At 40.7% G+C, this 20925-nt stretch overlaps 1 protein-coding gene across 12 annotated transcripts in view; it reads right to left on the reverse strand.

Moving 5' to 3' along the window:
* The window catches only part of FANCC (FA complementation group C), a 319450-nt gene that overhangs the window by 149154 nt on the left and 149371 nt on the right, over positions 1 to 20925 (reverse strand). For all 12 annotated transcript variants that reach the window (XM_036991264.2, XM_036991263.2, XM_036991262.2 and 9 more), the window contains 3 exons: positions 20564 to 20803; positions 18458 to 18542; positions 13520 to 13614 (listed from right to left, as the gene is read on the reverse strand). In XM_036991264.2, the coding sequence (XP_036847159.2) occupies positions 13520 to 13614; positions 18458 to 18542; positions 20564 to 20728 (345 nt within the window). In that variant the 5' untranslated portion in view covers positions 20729 to 20803. The remainder of the gene's footprint in view (positions 1 to 13519; positions 13615 to 18457; positions 18543 to 20563; positions 20804 to 20925) is intronic.

A 20925-nucleotide genomic window follows, 5' to 3' on the forward strand; every position in this document is an offset into this window, starting at 1 on the left:
CATATCATCTCCCAGACTAACATGAATAATCATCTTTTTCTTTACCATATCCAACCTTCTCTACGTTCATTCTCTTCTTTCCAAGTAGAAATCCTACCACCACTACCAGGTTTTATCATCTACCAAGAAGACCAAGAAACCCAGTGTGTCTGGGGATCAGCACTAAGAAGATAAGTCAGAATAAGGAGAGTGAATGCCTGAGAGAGGATGATGAGGGAGGCCTCTCAGACAAGGTGACATTTGAGCAGATGTGGCTCACTGAGGAGCTGGGAAACAGGTGCATGACCTCTAGGGAGCAGGCTGCTGGGTACACAGAAGGAATGGCAAGGGGGCTAGTGTGGCTGAAGTGAAGTGAGAAAATGCGGGAAGATCAGTAAGGTCACATGGGGCCAGGTCACGGAGTGCCTCTGAACCAAATCCAGACCTCCTCAGTAGGAGAACTACTGGAAGGTTTTAATCCTTAGAAAGCACATTTGGACTGTGACTGTAGGAAAGCAAGAGTGACAGGAGGAAGCAAGATGAGGTATACTGAGATGGACCAGTGACAGGTGCTGGTGGCTTGGACGGAGGTAGAAGCAGTGAGATTGGTGTAATCAGATCCTGGATACACATCATTGACAGAGCTGACAGATTTGTGACATAAAAGGCAAAAAGTAGCCATGGGTTTCAGGGTTTTGACCTGGAAAACTGGAAGGATAAAGGATGCTTTCAACTGCATTAAGGAAGCCAGAAGGAAGAACAAGTTTTGGGGAAAAGACAGGAATTCATTTTGGACGTGTTTAGTGTAACACACTCACGGACATCAAAGTGGAGATATTGGATAGTTATGAGTGTGGAGCCCAGACAACAGGTTTGACCTGGAGATGTAAACCTAAGTCTTACTAGCACGCATGCACACACACTCAATTTATACTTCCTTAATGGCTCTTCCATATTTGATCCTGTAATAGACTAATCTCAAATAAATCATAATATAAAGTCTGGGTAATCTGCATTTTAGGAAAGGACAAAATTCTGAATTATTAAATTTTAATTCATTTTATCCATTCTGCAGCTTTTTATTTTGTGCCTGGTGTGGGCTAGAAATATGCTGAACAAAACAGACAAAGCCCACTTCTCCGGAAGTTAATGTCTGGTAAGTGGACAAATGCTGCAGAAATAGTTGCTTCCTTAATGATAGTTAAGAAAGATGTCATAGGTATTCAATTCAAAAATTAATGCAGGTATTTTAAGGCCATAATGAAAATAATTCCACCCACTGCTGTCTCTGGCAGCTGGGAGGGCAGAGTAAGAGCCCTGTGCAGTGTAGCAGGGTCCCATGCCCCAGATGGCCTGCGTACAGTCACACATGTGTGTATGTTGTGCTGCTAGTCAGAACAGGCCAGATATCACCTAGTATGGAGTCCAGATGCCCTTCATGCAAGTGAGTGATTTCACAGGTCAAGGCCAGTTTAATGAGCAAGAAGTTTGGGTGGACAAAAGACCATCATGGCTCATGGCTAGTGCTTAACTGTTTAACATGAGGACATTTTTTTTTTTTTGGTTAACTTCACCCCATTTAAACAATCTAACTTTTTTATGATATTCAATTTTAAGTCTACACTTGTGAATTCTGCAAGTCTTAACAAATACTATTTTTAGAACGTAAGTTTTTCCTTGTGCTTTATTTTTCTGAGATGGTCCACAGGCAGTATTTACATAAAATATATAAGTTATGTCTTAGTTTTTCAAAGTAAATATCTAAGCTTTTCAAAGGTGATTGCAAAGAAGCTTTTTAAAAATAAGGATTCATCAAATTAAAATCACAATATGTGAAAATTCCAAATGTGGAGAATAAAGAAGTATACAGCTCATAAGTGACTGAAAGAGGGATTTTCATGGTGATGAAAATCAAAGAAAGGGGTACTTTTAAAGAAATTCATATGGCCAGTCCTTTGTTATATGGTAAGCTGTCCGTGGGATAAAGGTGTCGCTTGCAGGCCAGTCTCTTGGTAAGATCTGTACTGATGTCCCATTACTGGGTTCTGCCCCCTCAGTCTGCTGTTGCAGAGGTTGGTGTGAGGTGAGGGGGACCCTAGTCCCACTACTCAGGCCAAACTGACCACCTGCAAAGCCAGTCATGTCCTGTTATTCCCAGTGGCCACGGTCTGCTCGTGGCCCATCCAGCAGGCCCATGAAATCCGAGTATATCACGGGGGCATTGGCTGCACCTTCTCCTTTCTTACTGAGCCAATAAAGCAAATAACCCCAGCTCCAGTGAGTCCAAATTTGTATTTTTGCTTCAACAGAGTGCTGTAATTTTTCTGTAAAAGACACACTCCTACAAGGCTCCTGAATCCATGGCACCTGACCCAGTCAGCATTTCCCAGGTGCCTCAGCTGAGGGGTGGGAGCTGCACGGCCCCAGTCAGCATCCGTCCGCCTATTACCAGACTCACAGGTGGGCGAGACTCCTCGTGGGTCCCAGGGCTATGGTGCTGGGTCCTAAGCTCCCAAGGAGGCACTTCTGTTCATGGACAATGATGGACTTTAGATTTTAGGGACAAAAATCAGGGGCATTTCATGACATCCCTCTCCGAGGATGCCTTCTTTAAAACACATCTACCACGGTGAGTGGTGGTGGGAAAACAACTATCAATCAAATAGGAATTAAAGCAAATTTTTAAGAAACTATAACCATTTGAAGTTCACCTTTTTATTCATAGTATCCTTTAAATAAATAAGATTTTTCTTTCTTTTTGCACTTGTGTCCATGTATATCTGAGTCTCAAACCCTTCAAGGAAACAGCTTAAGAAGTCCCCAAACAAGTCTGTTGTCTCTATTAGAATGTGGTTGGTTGCTAGAAAAAAAAAAAAAAGGTAAGAAACTCTAAACCAAATTGGCTTCAACAGAAAAGGGAATGTGTTCGAGCATTTAAGTCCCAAAGAGGCTTGGTCCAGGGCCCAAACAGTGGTGAACATGGCCCTCTTTCTCTTTCGCAGCTATGTTTCCTCAGGACTAAGGCCATTCCCAGGCAGGCTCTGCTCTCACGGTCCCGTAGTGACCGAGTACCTTCAGGGACTCTGTGCCTAATGCATGTTCAGCAGCAAAGACCAAATCCACTTCCCCAGTCATTCAAACAGAGGCTGCAGCACTGTCTCCAGTGTTCGCCTTTCTGTGGAAGGCAGAAAGGATAAACCAATGACTGTGGCCAGGGAAATGGGAGGGCTGTGCCAGTTAAGTCGGGCAGGACACATCCCCAGCCCCGGGAGGCTAACTCTCACCGAGATGATGTATACACAGTGCAGAGCTGGAAACCAGGGTCCTGGAGGGAGGCAGGGAAGGAGGGAAATGGGTTCTGGGAAAGCAATGAATAACTACCCATTACACGTGAATATAAAAAATCAATTACCAATTAATCTTTAAAAAAAAATACTTGAGGTTTCAAAAAGTCGGGCAAATAGAGTAAGGTGGGAACATATATCAATACTGTGTTACTTAAACAGTAAAATAAAACCAGAGAGACAGCCCTTGGGTAGGATGGCCAGTGTTCTGCCAGAGTGGAGCTACAGAGGAAGACCCTCCAGCCCTAGCCTTGTCCCTGAATCCCACTTTATCTCTGCTGTCTTTCACTGACACCCTCAGGAAATATGTTATTTTTCCTTTTGGACTATCATTCAACTTGGACAATAATTTTCCCTAGGTTTCCATACCCAGCTGGGCCAGGCTAGCATTTTTAAACCCCAAACAGCACAAAAACAAATAAGAGAAGAGATTACCAACAGGGTAAACATAAGCATGTCCCCAGAGTATCAGCATCCATCCTCGGCTGGTCAGTCCCGGGGCAGCTCTGCTGGCACCAAACCTACCTCAGTGTCTCTGCAGCCCCTGCCTGTCGTGCACTGCACAAGTACCATCATATCTGAGGCCACTGCTTTTCTAGGATTTCAGGACACTCTGTAGGATGCCCTGACAGTGCTGTGTTACATTAAAAACAACAAAACATCAATTGGGATTCACTCAAGAATAATAATTTATGAGGTTCCAATACAGAGATACCCTCATGGGAGAGTCAGCCTTTTTGTTCTATTCAGGCCTTCAGCTGATTGGGTGAGGCCCATACATGTCAGGGAAGGGTAGTCTGCTTTATAAGTTATTACCCACAAAAGGAAAGATTGATAAATTTAACTACAATGCAATTATAAGTGTCTTCCTTAGAAGACAATGAGGAAATACAAACCAGAGAGTAGAAAAAATAGCCACAAAGAATTTAAAAGGTGCCATAATGAGCACAAACAAATGGATTAAAATCATATTACATACGACCACATGCACCTTGCCAGAACAACAACTCTGAAAGTCTGACCACGCCAAGTGACAGGGAGGCTATGGAACTCTCACACGTGGATCACAGGACTTTTAACTGGTGCCACCACTGTGCAAGACAACTTAGCATGAGCTAAAGTTCAAGACATGCATGTCCCATAACCTTGAATCCTGCTTCTGGATGATATTCAAACTTGGGCCCTGGACACGTGTGAGAGAATGTTATAGCAGCTTTGTTCCTAATTCCCCCAAACTGGAAACATTTCTGTGGAAGGCAGAAAGGATAAACTACAATACATTAATAAACATGGGGTACTGTACAGCAAAGAAAGTGAACTAACTACAGCAAAGTCCACCCAGAACCATGTCCCTACAAACATAATACTGAACAAAACCCAACACAGAAGAATATACATGCAGTTAAAACAGCAGACCAACTGGGTAATTAAAGCAATGTAAATAAAAGGCTGGCGGTCATCACTACAGGGGTCTAGGAGCCTATGAGCAAGAAGGGGCTGTATAGGGCAGGGTGCCTCTAGGAGGCAATGTTCTAGTTCCTGACCTGGAGGCAGGTACAGGGGTGTTTATTTTGCAACAAGTTGTTAAGCTTGGCATTCATGCTTCATGCACTTTTCTGTATGTTTGTTACCTTTTGTAATTTAAAAGGGTTTTCTTTTTTTAAAGAACGAGGCAAAGGACTAACCCAACACAGAGCATCTGGGTAGTGCTCAGCACTGCGTTTGGAAAGGGAGTGAAGGCCAAATAAAGACCTTTTGACTGATCTCTCCTCCTGGTATTTTGTTGTTTTTCTTCACATCAGAACAAAAAATGGCAGCGGTATGGTCCTGCCCAGAGAAGACAGTTACTGCCTATGTTGGCAGTCCTGAGACATTCCCTTTGGATTATAGACTCTGAGAACAGACTCTTCAGATCCACGCCTGTACCCTCAGCTTGGCACAGGGCCCAGGAAACAGTAAATGCTCAGACAGTATCTGTTCAATGGATTCACCAGTAAAATTCAGTTTGTCAAGAAGCAAAATGTCCAGAAAGAGACCTGTGACTTCAATAGTCTGTAAAATGTGTAGAATAGCCATTAAGGTGGTTATTTGACAGTACATTTGAGTTTACCAGTAAAACTCAAAAAAAAAATGTTATTAATGTATTTCCAGCATAACATATTATTATATATGCTAACATATGGCCAGCATCAAAGAGAATTTCTATTTTATCTCTGTTCTAAAAATACAACTCAGAAAACTCAGTCCAACATTTTGAAATTTAGTAATTAATTTGAGTCTTTACTGAAGTTTAGAATTTATAGAATAAAATCTTGGTTTCTGACTCGGGTTGGTTCAGTCACACTTGGCGATGCTACAGGAACACAGAACGACCCAAGATTTTACTGCCACAACTAGAAGACTGGCATATAGCAGGTGCTAGGTCAGTGCTCACTGACTGAATTAACAAATATTAAATATGACTTTTATTTAGTTTTCAGAAGAATACTGGATGACAAGTTACACATGCCTAATGTGCAATGTCACTGTGAAACTTTTATGAAGAAAATACCACTTCTAAGAGAAAGTATACCTAATACATGTACAGTTGATTCATCATAACCCAACAACTATCTCTGTCTTGTTCCATTTATAGCCAACATTAACGATGCTGTAGGTCCTGACTTATGATAGGTATAATTAGCTTTAGGCTCCTACAAGTTAGACAGTTAATATTATTCCTACACATCTTTTTGTCAGTTAGTAGTCTCAGGATTTGCCTCCACAGTTAGGAGGGAAATCATTCTCCCAATCCCCTCCATCCCCAACCCTTCCCTATTAGCATTTCCTTCTTAGAGTAAAGCATATTTAGGACTTTCTCTATTTTAATAAACCCAGTCCTATGATCTGATCTAGCTACAACCTCCTCTCTCCCTCCTTCATTGCCAGGTTTCTTCAAAAAGTAATCAGAGCAGAACTGGACAGCTACATGTAAGAGAATGAAACTGGATCACTGTCTAATACCATATACAAAAGTAAATTCAAAATGGAGCAAAGACCTGAATGTAAGTCATGAAACCATAAAACTCTTAGAAAAAAACAAAGGGAAAAATCTCTTGGATGTGAACATTAGTGACTTCTTCATGAATATATTTCCCCGGGCAAGGAAAACAAAAACAAAAATAAACAAGTGGGACTATATCAAGCTGAAAAGCTTCTGTACAGCAAAGGACACCATCAATAGAAGAAAAAGGTATCCTACAGTATGGGAGAATAGCTTCATAAATGACAGATCCGATAAAGCCTTGACATCCAAAATATATAAAGAGCTCACACTCCTCAACAAACAAAAAGCAAATAATCCAATTAAAAAATGGGCAGAGGAGCTGGACAGTTCTCCAAAGAAGAAATTCAGATGGCCAACAGACACATGAAAAGATGTTCCACATTGCTAGTTATCAGAGAAATGCAAATTAAAACCACAATGAGATATCACCTCACACCACTAAGGATGGCCACCATCCAAAAGACAAACAACAGCAAATGTTGGCGAGGTTGCAGAGAAAGGGGAACTCTCCCACTGCTGGTGGGAATGTAAATTAGTTCAACCATTGTGGAAAGCAGTATGGAGGTTCCTCAAAATGCTCAAAATACACTTACCATTTGACCCAGGAATTCCACTTCTAGGAATTTACCCTAAGAATGCAGCACTCCAGGTTGAAAAAGACAGATGCACCCCTATGTTTATCGCAGCACTATTTACAACAGCCAAGAAATGGAAGCAACCTAAGTGTCCATCAGTAGATGAATGGATAAAGAAGATGTGGTACATATACACAACGGAATATTATTCAGCCATAAAAAGAAAACAAATCCTACCATTTGCAACAACATGGATGGAGCTAGAGGGTGTTATGCTCAGTGAAATAAGCCAAGCAGAGAAAAACAAATACCAAATGATTTCATTCATCTGTGGAGTGTAAGAACAAAAGAAAAACTGAAGTAACAAAGCAGCAGAATCACAGAACCCAAGAATGGACTAACAGTTACCAAAGGGAAAGAGACTGGGGAGAATGGAAGGGTAGGGAAGGATAAGGGCGGGGAAGAAGAAAGGGGGTATTATGATTAGTATGTATAATGTGGGGGGTGGGAGAAAGGGGAGGGCGGTGCAACACAGAGAAGACAAGTAGTGATTCTACAACATCTTACTATGCTGATGGACAGTGACTGTAATGGGGTTTGTCAGGGGGAGTTGGGGTAGGGGAGAGCCTACTAAACATAAGTAATAAATTAATAAATAAACAAACAAACAAACAAATAAATAAATAAATAAAAGTAATCAGAGTTTATCATCACGCTTCCTCACCTCCCAATTGTACCTTAATCTGTAGCAATCTGGCTACTTCCTCCCAATTCCCAAGATCATTCCTCCTAGTAGCTAAATACAAGTTGCACATTACACTGTTTATCTTGCTTTATGCATTGTAGCTGCCCCATCTAATACGTGGACCACTAGCCATATGGCTATTAAGTGCTTCAAATGCAGTGAGTACAAAAAAATTTAAATTTAAAAGCTGACAGGAGATTGAGTTTTAAGTTTCTTGGGAACAGTTCAGGTATGTGAACCTACTTTTTCTTTTCTTTTTATTTTTATATTTTGGCATTATTAACGTACAATTACATGAGCAACATTATGGTTACCAGATTCCCCTCATTATCAAGTCCCCACCACATATCTCATTACAGTCACTGTCCATCAGCTTAGTAAGATGCTATAGAATCACTACTTGTCTTCTCTGTGTTATGGTGCCTTCCCCGTGTCTCCCCTTACCCTCCACTATATTATACATGCTAATTGTAATGCCCCTTTTTCTCCCTTATCCCTCCCTTCCCACCCATCCTCCCCAGTCCCTTTCCCTTCGGTAACTGTTAGTCCATTCCTGGGTTCTGTGAGTCTGCTGCTGTTTTGTTCCTTCAATTTTTTCTTTTTTCTTATACTCCAAAGATGAGTGAAATCATTTGGTATTTCTCTTTCTCTGCTTGGCTTATTTCACTGAACATAATACCCTCTAGCTCCATCCATGTTGTTGCAAATGGTAGGATTTGTTTTCTTCTTATGGCTGAATAATATTCCATTGTGTATATGTACCACATCTTTATCCATTCATCTACTGATGGACATTTAGGTTACTTCGATATCTTGGCTATTGTAAATAGTGCAATGATAAACATAGGGGTGCATCTGTCTTTTTCAACCTGGAGTGCTGCATTCTTAGGGTAAATTCCTAGAAGTGTAATTCCTGGGTCAAATGGTAAGTGTATTTTGAGCATTTTGAGGAACCTCCATACTGCTTTCCACAATGGTTGAACTAATTTACATTCCCACCAGCAGTGCAGGAGGGTTCCCCTTTCTCCACAACCTCACCAACATTTGTTGTTGATTGTCTTTTCGATGATGGCGATCCTTACTGGTGTGTGGTGATATCTCATTGTGGTTTTAATTTGCATTTCTCTGATGACAAGTGATGTGGAGCATCTTTTCATTTGTCTGTTGGCCATCTGAATTTCTTCTTTAGAGAACTGTCTGTTCAGCTCCTCTGCCCATTTTTTATTGGATTATTTGCTTTTTGTTTGTTGAGGTACGTGAGCTCTTTATATATTTTGGATGTCAACCCTTTATCGGATCTGTCATTTGTGAATATATTCTCCCATACTGTAGGGTACCTTTTCGTACTATTGATGGTGTCCTTTGCTGTACAGAAGCTTTTGAGCTTGATACAGTCCCACTTGTTCATTTTTGCTTTTGTTTCCCTTGCCTGGGGAGATATGTTCATGAAGAAGTTGCTCGTGTTTATGTCCAAGAGATTTTTGCCTATGCTTTTTTCTAAGAGTTTTATGGTTTCATGACTTACATTCAGGTCTTTGATCCATTTTGAGTTTCCTTTTGTGTATGGGGTTAGACAGTGATCCAGTTTCATTCTCTTACATGTAGCTGTCCAGTTTTGGAAGCACCATCTGTTGAAGAGACAGTCATTTCCCCACTGTATGCCCATGGCTCCTTTATCATACATTAATTGACCATATATGTTTGGGTTAATATCTGGGGTCTCTGTCTCTATACTGTTCCACTGATCTGTGGCTCTGTTCTTGTGCCAGCACCAAACTGTCTTGATTACTGTGGCTTTGTGGTAGAGCTTGAAGTTGGGGAGTGAGATCCCCCCTGCTTTATTCTTCCTTCTCAGGATTGCTTTGGCTATTTGGAGTCTTTTATGGTTCTATATGAATTTTAGGACTATTTGTTCCAGTTTGTTGAAGAATACTGTTGGTGTTTTGATAGGGATCGCATTGAATCTGTAGATTGCTTTAGGCAGGATGGCTTTTTGACAATATTAATTCTTCTTACCCAAGAGCATGGGATGAATTTCCATTTATTAGAGTCCTCTTTAATTTCTCTTGAGGGTCTTGTAGTTTTCAGGATATAGGTCTTTCACTTCCTTGGTTAGGTTTATTCCTAGATATTTTATTCTTTTTGGTGTAATTGTGAATGGAATTGTTTTCTTGATTTCTCTTTCTGCTAGTTCATCGTTAGTATATAGGAAAGTCACAGATTTCTGTGTATTAATTTTGTATCCTGTAACATTGCTGAATTCAGATATTAGTTCTAGTAATTTTGGAGTGGAGTCTTTAGGGCTTGTTATGTACAATATCATGTCATCTGCAAATAGTGACAGTTTGAGTTCTTCCTTACCAATCTGGATGCCTTTTATTTCTTTATTTTGTCTGATTGCCATGGCTAGCACCTCCAGTACTATGTTGAATAAAAGTGGGGAGAGTGGGCATCTCTGTCTTGTTTCCGATCTTGGGTGAAGAGCTTTCAGCTTCTCCTGTTAAGTATGATGTTGGCTTTGGGTTTGTCATATATGGCCTTTATTATGTTGAGGTACTTGCCCTCTATACCCATTTTGTTGAGAGTTTTTATCATGAATGGATATTGAATTTTGTTGAATGCTTTTTCCGCATCTATGGAGATGATCATGTGGTTTTTGTCCTTCTTTTTGTTTATGTGATGGATGATGTTGATGGATTTTCGAATGTTGTACCATCCTTGCATCCTTGAGATGAATCACACTTGATCATGGTGTATGATCCTCTTGATGTATTTCTGAATTTGGTTTGCTAATATTTTGTGGAGTATTTCTGCATCTATATTCATCAGGGATATTGGTCTGTAGTTTCCTTTTCTTGTGGGGTCTTTGACTAGTTTTGGTACTAGAGTGATGCTGGCTCCATAGAATGTGTTTGGGAGTATTCCCTCCTCTTCTATTTTTTGGAAAACTTTAAGGAGAATGGGTATTATGTCTTCTCTATATGTCTGATAAAATTCAGATGTGAATCCGTCTGGCCTGGGGGTTTTGTTCTTGGGTAGTTTTTTGATTACCACTTCAATTTCATTGCTGGTAATTGGTCTGTTTAGATTTTCTGTTTCTTCCTTGGTCAGGCTTGGAAGGTTGTATTTTTCTAGAAAGTTGTCCATTTATTCTAGGTTACCCAGGTTGTTAGCATATATTTTCATAGTATTCTCTAATAATTCCTTGTATTTCTGTGGTGTCCATAGGGACTTTTCCTTTCTCATTTCTGATTCTGTTTATGTATATAGATTCTCTTTTTCTCTTAATAAGTCTGGCTAGGGGTTTATCTATTTGTTTATTTTTTCAAAGAATCAGCTCTTGTTTTCACTGATTTTTTCTATTGCTTTATTCTTCTCTGATCTTTATTATGTCCCTCCTTCTGCTAACTTTGGGCCTCATTTGTTATTCTTTTTCCAGTTTCAATAATTGTGACTTCAGACTATTCATTTGGGCTTGTTCTTCTGAACCTACTTTTTTAACTGCAAATTTTATGAAATCTAAATACAGGTCAAGAATTTCCACTGAAAATTTAGCATCAGAAGATCTGATATGTAAGTGTAAATGGATGTCAATGGATGAAAAACAATTTTAAAATCATCCCACCCGTGGGTGGGACAAGTACCTGCTGCCGCTGTTCTCCCGCTTCTCCAACCCAGCTTCCAGTCTGCAGTGTAGCTGACTTCTCCTCCCACTCCTTAAATGCCATTGTCTCCCAAGGTTGTTCCTAGGCTCTTACCCCTCCCACACTAGGTACTCTGTCAGGTGAAGTCACCCTCACCCACGGCTTCCAATGTCCTCAGACTCTGAGGACTGTCATCTTGTTAAATGCAAACCAGCTCACTCTCATGAGAGCAGTGTGTTCCCTCTACCTACAACCAAGAACATCTGCACTTTAGCTGCCATGAGGTCCTGGGGACCCCTAACTCACTGTACCCTAAACCTAGCTGCAGGATTTCTCACCTTTGTCACTCCAATAGCATCAGAACGCCATCCTTGCCCCCCTTCAACTTCTTTTTACTGCTCTATTTCTAAAATACACACCTGGTCATATGATTTCTCTGTTTAAAATACTTTGGTGGCTTCCCCACTGCCTTCAAGATCAAATAAAAAATTCTTAGAATCATACCCAAGGCTTTGTGCTTCATCACTGACCCCAGAGAACCCCAAGCTCAGGCCCACATGAGCACGTGCATTTCCCTTAATACTAAGTTGTTTTCTCACCTGATGCTTTCTGCTCACAGGAATATCCTTCCTTTAACTCTGTCCCTCCTCTTCCAGTAACCCTGTAAAATTCAGCTGACACATCCCTTCCTCCAGGAAACACGTCCAAACCACCAGGTCTGGTCTGAGTAGGTGTCCCTACTCTGTCACCATCACACCTAAGAACAGCTCTGCCAGGCACCAGCCACATCAGCTTGGAATGATCTGGTTACCCTGGAAGAAGCAATTTAAGTTTTAACTTTATGTCCCTATGCTATACTTAGTAAGTACCTATTGATAAGTGGACATGGCATTACATAAGAGAAAACCACAGGATAAAGTACAAGGCTAGAAATTTAAATTTAGGCTCATACAGTCATGAGTTAAATGAAGAAAGTTAACCCAATCACCCCAAAAACCCTTTATAAAATGGCCTATTTCAGGATTAGTGAGCTGGCCAATACAAAAACACATCTTAAATGATCATTAAAATACCAGATACTCAACAAAAGCAACAATTTAAAAAATCAAAGACTATATATGTTAGTGTTTCTATAACTTTGTTTTTCATACCCTTTCTTCCCTGATTCTATTCATCAGTTCCTCTCTTCAGCTCTTTACATAAATTTCCTTCCAATGAAATTCTGCCCTCTTTCCTGCCCTCATCCAATTCTTTTCACTTCTGTTGTCCCTTCAGTAATTCTTTCACCTAACAGTAAAGTACAAATACTGTCTTCGTCATCTCTGTGAGCACCTTTGCATAAAACAAAGGAACAGTAAAAAGCAGTGAGTGGAATGACATCACCAGGTTGGTAGACAAAACCATACGTATTACTCCAGGTGGGTAACTTCATATTGCTAAACAGTAATCTGAACCACATGCATGCTAAGTGGAGCCTGACAGGCACCAGCCAGTCCTCGGGGTTACTGCAGCAGGACAGAGGGGGTAAGAGAAAAGAACAGCACATGTGCTGGTGCTGAGGGCAGCCGTAGCTTGGCCTTACAATGTTCTCTGGCTTGTGCTGCCCTGAAAGAGAAAGCAGAACACCGGGGAATGCAGGAAGCTGTCAGCTATCTAGACCTGCACAGCCTGTAACTAGTCTGACAGCATGAGCAGCCAGCTAGTAGTACCAGTTGCTCATCTGTGCACTGGTGGGGGACCAACCTTGGGAGACAAAGGAAGGACTGCTGCTCCCAGGGGACTTTCGGATTCTGCTTTTTACAGACTAGGTCCCAAGAGAGGCAGAGAAGTATACCTGGAGGAGAATTATTTAAGTTTTAAACCAGGTTAGTAGGGAAAAACAGCTTTTTGAAGGAGAGCAATGGCTCAAGGAACAGAGTACATTCTTTTAATTAGCTGCAAGTAACTAGTATTTGAAAAGTATTCAAAGCCACACCTGAGGTCTCACAGACATGGGGAAATGCACCCAAGCCCAGTTATCTTATGGAGTTCACAAACAAAAATGGCATCTCTTGAAGAGCCTTCCACCTGGCAGGATAACCTAAGTGTGTTTGAAAAAGTTTCTAAACCATCACAGAACCAGCTGGCAAAGCTGTGCCTATAAACAATCAATTTAATGGGAAACGCTGGGGGAGAGGGACTCATACCCGCATCCAGGAGTTAAGTCTTGGTTCTCCGGAATCCTGTGGCTCTTTACTCATCAGACAACAAAGGCACCACGTGAGAATTTGCTGGCTTTCATCTGCAAGGAGGGCAGAAATGAGCAGGTTTTGATAGATAGAAGGATAGGTAATCCAAATAGAAATGTTGTAAACAATATAGTTAAAAGAAATACATGTATTTTTTCAGGAAAATCTCAAACTACTAAGTTCACAGGTAAGCATCCAGTACCAGGTGTGAAACTCAACTTTGTGAGGATTCTGTTCCTGTGGATTTGGAATCATGGGAGCTTAGCCCTCCTGTGGCTGGTTCCCTTTCTGTACAACAGCAAGTTTTAAAGCCAAAAGGGAATGACGGAAAGAAACAGAAGAACCAGGCAGGCTTTCCTTAAAATCTCTGTTTCACATTGCAAACCATTTGCAATGTCACCCTTCTTAAGGCAACATACCTGTGACAGGCAGTAGTCAATATTTCTGACTTACTCTTTAAATTTTCTAATTTGCCAAAAATACACTCACTTATCAAAAACAAATTTAACAAAAGGAGTGTTTTAAATATGTTCTGTTGAGTACCAAATAGTTTGGATGAAATAGATAAAACAGAAACCTAATTCTTAACCAAAAAATTTAAAACTTTATCAAATATGTGATGTAAATGCTGAACACTGAAATCTTTTATTTGGCAAGAACATCTATTGGTGAGCCATTTCCTTTTTTTTCTTTTGGTAAATACGTACATTCTACTTGGAGGTTTTATATTATGACTGAAGCAAAAATGAGGCCTGAAAACTGAAGGTGTCGGTACCTGAACTAGAGCCCTGCAGCTGTGGGCTTTAGCCCAAGGCAGGAGGGGAAGCTGAGGAGACTCAGCAGCTGTATTCAGTCCTCCGAGAACTGCCGATGCCCTTCACCTTCCTATCCCTGCAATCTTGCAGGCACAGCATTTCCAAGGCCCATGTTACAAAGAAGTAAGGAACCTGCAAACCACAGCAAGCTACCTCTGCATTTCAACCACACGAAAGGATGCTGACAGCACGTTTTAAAGCCATGTTCTCCTCATAAACATCTGCTTAGGCTTTCCCAATAACTAACATCTCTGAACAAACTTGATCAGGACTTACTCTGACATTGACTTTTTTCCTAGTTTTTATGAGCTCAAATACATCACTGGCTTGCCTGAGATTTGTTTATTTCAATTATATAAATTAACCTCTGCAGATTCTAGGCTTCTTCAAATTGAACCAATGCTACTGATAAAAAAATGTGGCTGTTGTACTTCCTATGCTTTAATATTAGAAGAGATTCTAAGTGTCTTCACAAGAGTGAAAGATGCACCCCATGATTGTCTTATGCAAGCAGCTTCCGCCATTAAAAAGAATGCAACCTGAAGGGAAAATTTCCAAAAACCAGAACTCACTGCTAAGAGAGGAGGGTGAGAGAGAAGGAGAAAAAGAAAGAAAATGTTACTTTATGAAACTTAATCTAAAAAAATCCAAAAGGTGTAAGTTTCCTCCAGCTGGTGAATGATTCTGCACATTTAGATCAATAAGTGTATTATTTAAAAAAAAAAAAGAAGAGCCAGAGAAACTGTCACTTAGCCTTTAGGAGGTGCCTTTCCTTGCCCAGAGTTCCCACACAGAAGCACACAGAAGCATACTGCTGAGGAGCTTCCTCTGCTTTAGGGGTCTACAGACTCAAGCCGTGCCTTGTTATTCTGAGTGTCGTCAGCGCTCCTGAGGGGCTGGCAACCATCAGGCTCTCCTTTCCTCCCTGCAGGCACGCTCCCACACCCCCAAGGATAGGACGGAGCATCCTACAGGGCCTTTCAGTGAGATGGGGGCAGTCATTCATACATGTTGGTGCAAATTTGGATTCTAAGAATAAGTGGAAGGGACAGGTGTGGATAAAGTGAAGGTTCCTATAGGCAGGACCCTCACCTGACCCTAAACTACTTGATGATGGAACTGGCCTGCTGCTAGGCTACCGTTTCCACACCCACAGGCAATAAGCTATTATTGCACTATATAGAGAGCTTGGTCCAGTGCTCTGAGTGGAGGCAGAGACAAGGAGGATTACAGAAGGAGTTCTAGTGCTCGACCTATCATGGGGAGAACAAGCCAGGTAATAAACCCTTTCACCCCAGGACCATCCTACTGTCATCCCTCGGTCTCACTGAGTCCACAGTGAACTTGCCTGGGGCTGACCCAATAGTGAGACAACAGGAATCCACCAATGTGCATTTGCCACCTAATATTTTACTTGATATCTTAAACTGAAATTATAAATATGAGCTAAATTAATTCCATAATTTTAGAAGTATGAAGGCAGAATGTTTTCAAATAAATATTTATTGTTCTAAGTGATCAGGTTATACAGCTAACAGTGAGGGGGTGAGGCTACAGCTCCCCTGCTCAGCCAGGAGGGCAAAGCCACAAACAATGGCCAAGGATGCCACACAGTAACAGCATCTCTCCCTCCCTATTACAACCTATTTTTATCTTCTCTTTGTGCTGTGTTCTTGCTTCCAAATCCTCTCTCCTACCTCATTATCCCTGTTTCTGATCCTGTTCTCACCTAATATTAAGTAAAACAAATGTTACAGCCTTCCTGGATGGAAACTTCCTCCTTTTACTGTACTTATAAGTAATTTTGATATTATAAAGCAGTAAGGAAAGAGCCTTCCCTGGAAGACAGTGAAACTACAGGGGTGGCATAGGCATGATCTGATTACTCATGATCTGTGCCTGTCAGTCAGTCCCTCCAGGAGCACAGAAGTGAAGGCACACCTCAACAGGTGACTGAAATCTAATGGACAGCTCTAAAGGTGACACACACAGGAAACAGAGAGGTGGAAAATGTTCCTGATTGTCAAGGGAAATAGGTAAGGGGAGATCACAGGCAGACACGAGTCTAAGGCGATCGGGGTAAATCAGCTCAGCCTCTCACTTTTGCAAATAAGGAATCTGAGACCTGGCGAGTCTGCTGACTTGTCTTAGGGAACCCCATCTCGTCTACTGTCCTCCAAGAACCAGCCCGGCATGCCCTCCCCTGGGAAACCCTCCTTCCCTTCGGCTCTTTGTTCAGAGCTCCACAATAGGAACCACTACTTTGAGTCAGGCTGATCAGCTTAGGTCTCTTTTATCTCTGACTAGAAGCTTCCAGGGGGCAGAAGTTTTGAGCCATGTTTTCCTAGATCTGGCATATGAAAAAACTAGTAATTCTCTATCAGGTGAATATATACATTCACATGAAGCTGGCTAGTGGTAAAGACAGGTCTGGAACACTTCAACCACAATGGCGTGATTACAGGAAGAGCATCACAGCAATGCAGGCTTTAGAGGGGCGGGACCCCGGCTCTTACCAATGCTGTGGGGAAAGCAACTTATTTACTCTAATCCTTAATTACTATCTTGCAAGACTCTCATCAAGAACTCAGTTAGATCCACAATCCACAGAAGACAGTGCCCAGCATAAAATGAACAATGCCTCTCATTTGACTACTATTCCACAATACCAACTTACTACATCTTAACATTTCTGAATTAGGGATATGTCTTACACCTACCACATACGCTTAAAGGGCACAGTATTTCTTTTTTCTTCCTAAAAATCAGTCATTGAATCCATGCAGTACTTAACAACGGGTGGTGCCTTTAACTGGGAGATATTCGGCTCTTGTCCTTTCAAGCCTGCCATCAGTATCAATGGCCAAGCTCAATGATTTTGATTTTGAGACTTTTGGTCATGATCCAAATTAGCTCTGGTTGTGAAATTAGCTCTGGGTCATGAAGATTAGTTTTAAAATAGTACAGTGAATATGGGTTGTGCAAAATAAAAATGAACATTCTTTCATGAAATGTGCGTGTGTAGAAGTATATGCATATGTATGCATACATACATACACATAGACATTACAGCACGCATACTTCTGGTCAGAGATGTCTGAGAAACACTGGGCTGAATGAACTGTATTACTTTAGGGAAGGGAAGTGTAGTCCTGGTAGGCAAATACAGTGATGGCTTTGCGTTTTAGATCAAGAACTTGAACAAGCTGACAGGGTGGGAGGAGGAAGAGTCAACTCAGGGGGAAAGAGGACATATGTGGAAAAGGGGGAGAGAGGTGAGGGTGGGGGTAGAGCAGTCTTCCAGGGCCTCAGACAGGCAGACCAACTATAAACAGTGTAGAAAGTGTTGTAATGCAGGGAGACACTGGTGGCAATGGAGACACTAAGAGAGGCTCCTAATGCAGCCCCAGCACAGCTATTTTGAAGGTTTGTAAGGACAAGAGCTGAGCACAGAGTTCTAGGCAAAGGAGTTGCACATCCCAGGCCCGCGTCTGTGACCTCAGGCTGTTAGTAATCTGACCTGGCTACACTGCAGGCGGTATAGTCCCTAAGGATTAAACAGGAAATGAGGCAGGACAGGTAGGAGTCAGGAGGTCAGGGAAGGAACATCTCCCCAAAGGGCCCACAGACTCCTCTTAACTTTGAGTAAAACCAAAATGTCACCCCTAAAGAATGGCAGAGCCATGAGAGGATATGGATTCTCAAAAATGATTTTACACATGCAAAACAGTGTGTTAATATGTAACAAATTATTTCATTGTTATACAGCCATTTTGCACTGAATTAAAAATGAAGCTATGCTAATCATCTGGAAGCTCTGCCCTATAACACAAGTTCTATTTTCCTACAGAACTGTGTGTATATGCATATGTGTGTTTATTTATATAGACATATACAAACATATATGGACAAGAATAAAGGATGCCATCTTTGTAATGGAACAACGAATACATTTGATAAGCTGTTTCATGAAAAACAGGAGAAAGGTTTATAATTTAAAACAATGTATTTTGTTAAACAATGAGAACGTTAGAATTATTAGATGTTTGTTATTTTGAGAAAACATGCTTGGGATTCTTACCATATGCCAAGATAAAAGGATTCCAGCAGGTTTTTGCCAACAGTTGACCAACTGTGGGGAATCTTTCCATGATAGTATGTGAATCCTGTAAAAGAAAATTATGTTTTGGTCAGTAAGAGGACACTTCGCAACTCAGAAAGACTGGGCTGATACTACAGGTTGACAGCTTAAATGCCTATTGTTTATATGTATTTTAGGAAAGTAGGAAAAAATATTAGAGAAGAGCTTTAGGTAAGTAATTCAAATAAAGTTTAACCAGCAACCACCTTGCTGCATCCTTTTACCAGGACACCAAAACTAAGTTATATGGCACACTGAGGTAAAATCAATACTGTTACAAAGTTTACTTTATTTTACTCAGGAAAGGCCTTATTTATAATAAGAAACTTTGAGGAAAGGACTTATTTAAAAATAACATAGATGCATATACTGGGAAAAAATTTTTTTGGTGATTACTAGCTATAATTCCATAACAACATTCTATTTTTTTATTCTAACATAATCAGAGAGTTTCCTAACTCAGCTTCAGTGAGGCTCTTTCAAAGATGGTTTAGGTCCAGAACTCTAGATGTTGTAAAAAGAAAGAAAAGCAGCCAAAGCATGAAGACATGTATCTGTGTTTACTGCTGTTTTGACCACTGCATGCTAAATAGGTCATACTCACCACACAACAACTTAAAATCTGAGACAAAAAAGCTCAACCAAGTAGAAAACAGCTTGAGGTTAAAAATATACATGCTGTTGTACAATTGGCCCTTTCCCACTTCTTTACCTTCCAACAAAGTTCAAAGCAAGACCACGCTGAAAGAAAGTGCATGTGAGCTCAAACAGTAAGCATTTCCTACTGCCACAGCAATAAACTCACATTCATCTCAGCATCAAGGCCAATCCTAGATTTCCTGGGACTACTTTAAGGTCAAGGCACAGAAGTCTTAATATAAAAAAAATTTTTTAAGTTGGCATTTGGACTGAATAATAGTCCATTGTGTACATGTACCACCTCTTCTTTATCCATTCATCTACTGACAGACACTTTGGTTGCCTCCATATCTTGGCTATGGCAAATAATGTGGCAATAAACATAGTGGTGCATATACCTTTTCAAATCGAGATTGTTTTATTCAGGTAAATTACTAGAAGTGGAGTTACTGGGTCACACGGTATTTCTACTGTTAGTTTTTTGAGGAGCCTCCATTCTGCTTTCCACAGTGGTTGCACCAATTGACATTTCCACCAACAGCATAGGAGGGTTCCCTTCTTTCCACATTAACTGCACTAGTTGGGGTGAGGATTTAATAATGCAGTTAACTGTGTTGTATACTTGAAATCAGTATAAGATTGTATATCAACTATGCTTCAATAAAAAAAGAGCATTTTGGTTGTTCATATGGATGGTATTATTGCTTCTAAAAAGACATACTTATATCATCAACATGAATTATTCTCCAAATTCCTTAATTCTTTAAGGGGAAAAAGTTTAACACAAGAACACCTATGTTAAATGACAATTTTGCTTTTCATTTTAAAATTAAAAAATATAAAACAAATATTTTCATAATATGGAAACATGCATAAAAATATCCATTGCAGTAGAAATAAGAAATCTTATGTCAAAATGAAAATACATCAAGTTTTGAACACAATAAATTGTATAATAATGAAGATACTCAGAATCATAATATTCACCAGAAAAGACCACCAAAAGTATTTATAAGAGATCTTAGTATTCATCATCTCTTAGGAGAGCCCACTTTAGAACAGGACATAGGAAAGGGTAGCATTTCAGCAAACTCTTCAATATCTAAGAGATGCAAAGGCCTTTAAAAGAACCCTAAATATTACCTGACAAGGTGTTAACATCATGTTTGGTCATGAAGTCCCATGTGACAATATAACTAATCAGAAGAAAAGACTGAAGCCATAATAAATCAGAGACCAGGAAACCACCTCCTCTCTCTGTTACTTACAGGTAATCTGTCTTCTCAGTACATCGGTACATTAGGAATATCCCCCTGTCCCTGACCCTGGATAGCAGCCAGGCTTTGTGGAATCTGGTAGAGTCCCCGATGTCACAAAGTAACTTCGTTATTGTGGCCCACTACATACCATCTCTTTCAAGGCTTCATACATCTGCCTCAGGAACTCTTGGAACCTAGGCAGATGGAGGCAGGTGTCCTGCTGGGCTTCCAGTGTGGAGGCCTGGTCCCACACTGAGAGCTTCCACATCCAAAACTGGTAGTCAGAAGAAAGGCTGACCGCATCTTGAGCCATCTCCAAGAAAGAACAAAGATGCTGTACCTTCCCAGAGGCCTGCCAAACACTGAAGGAAACTGGGCGCACGTCAATCTATAAGAAAAAGAAAAAGGGAAACCTTTTAAAAGCATCATTTATCATGCCTTCAAATCCACGGCAGAGAGGGTGATTGCAAGGGACTAAGATAATCTCCTTCTGAGGAGTCATCTCTGAAT

The sequence above is a fragment of the Manis javanica genome, chromosome 2 (genome assembly GCF_040802235.1).
Source record: "Manis javanica isolate MJ-LG chromosome 2, MJ_LKY, whole genome shotgun sequence".
Taxonomy (NCBI): domain Eukaryota; kingdom Metazoa; phylum Chordata; class Mammalia; order Pholidota; family Manidae; genus Manis; species Manis javanica.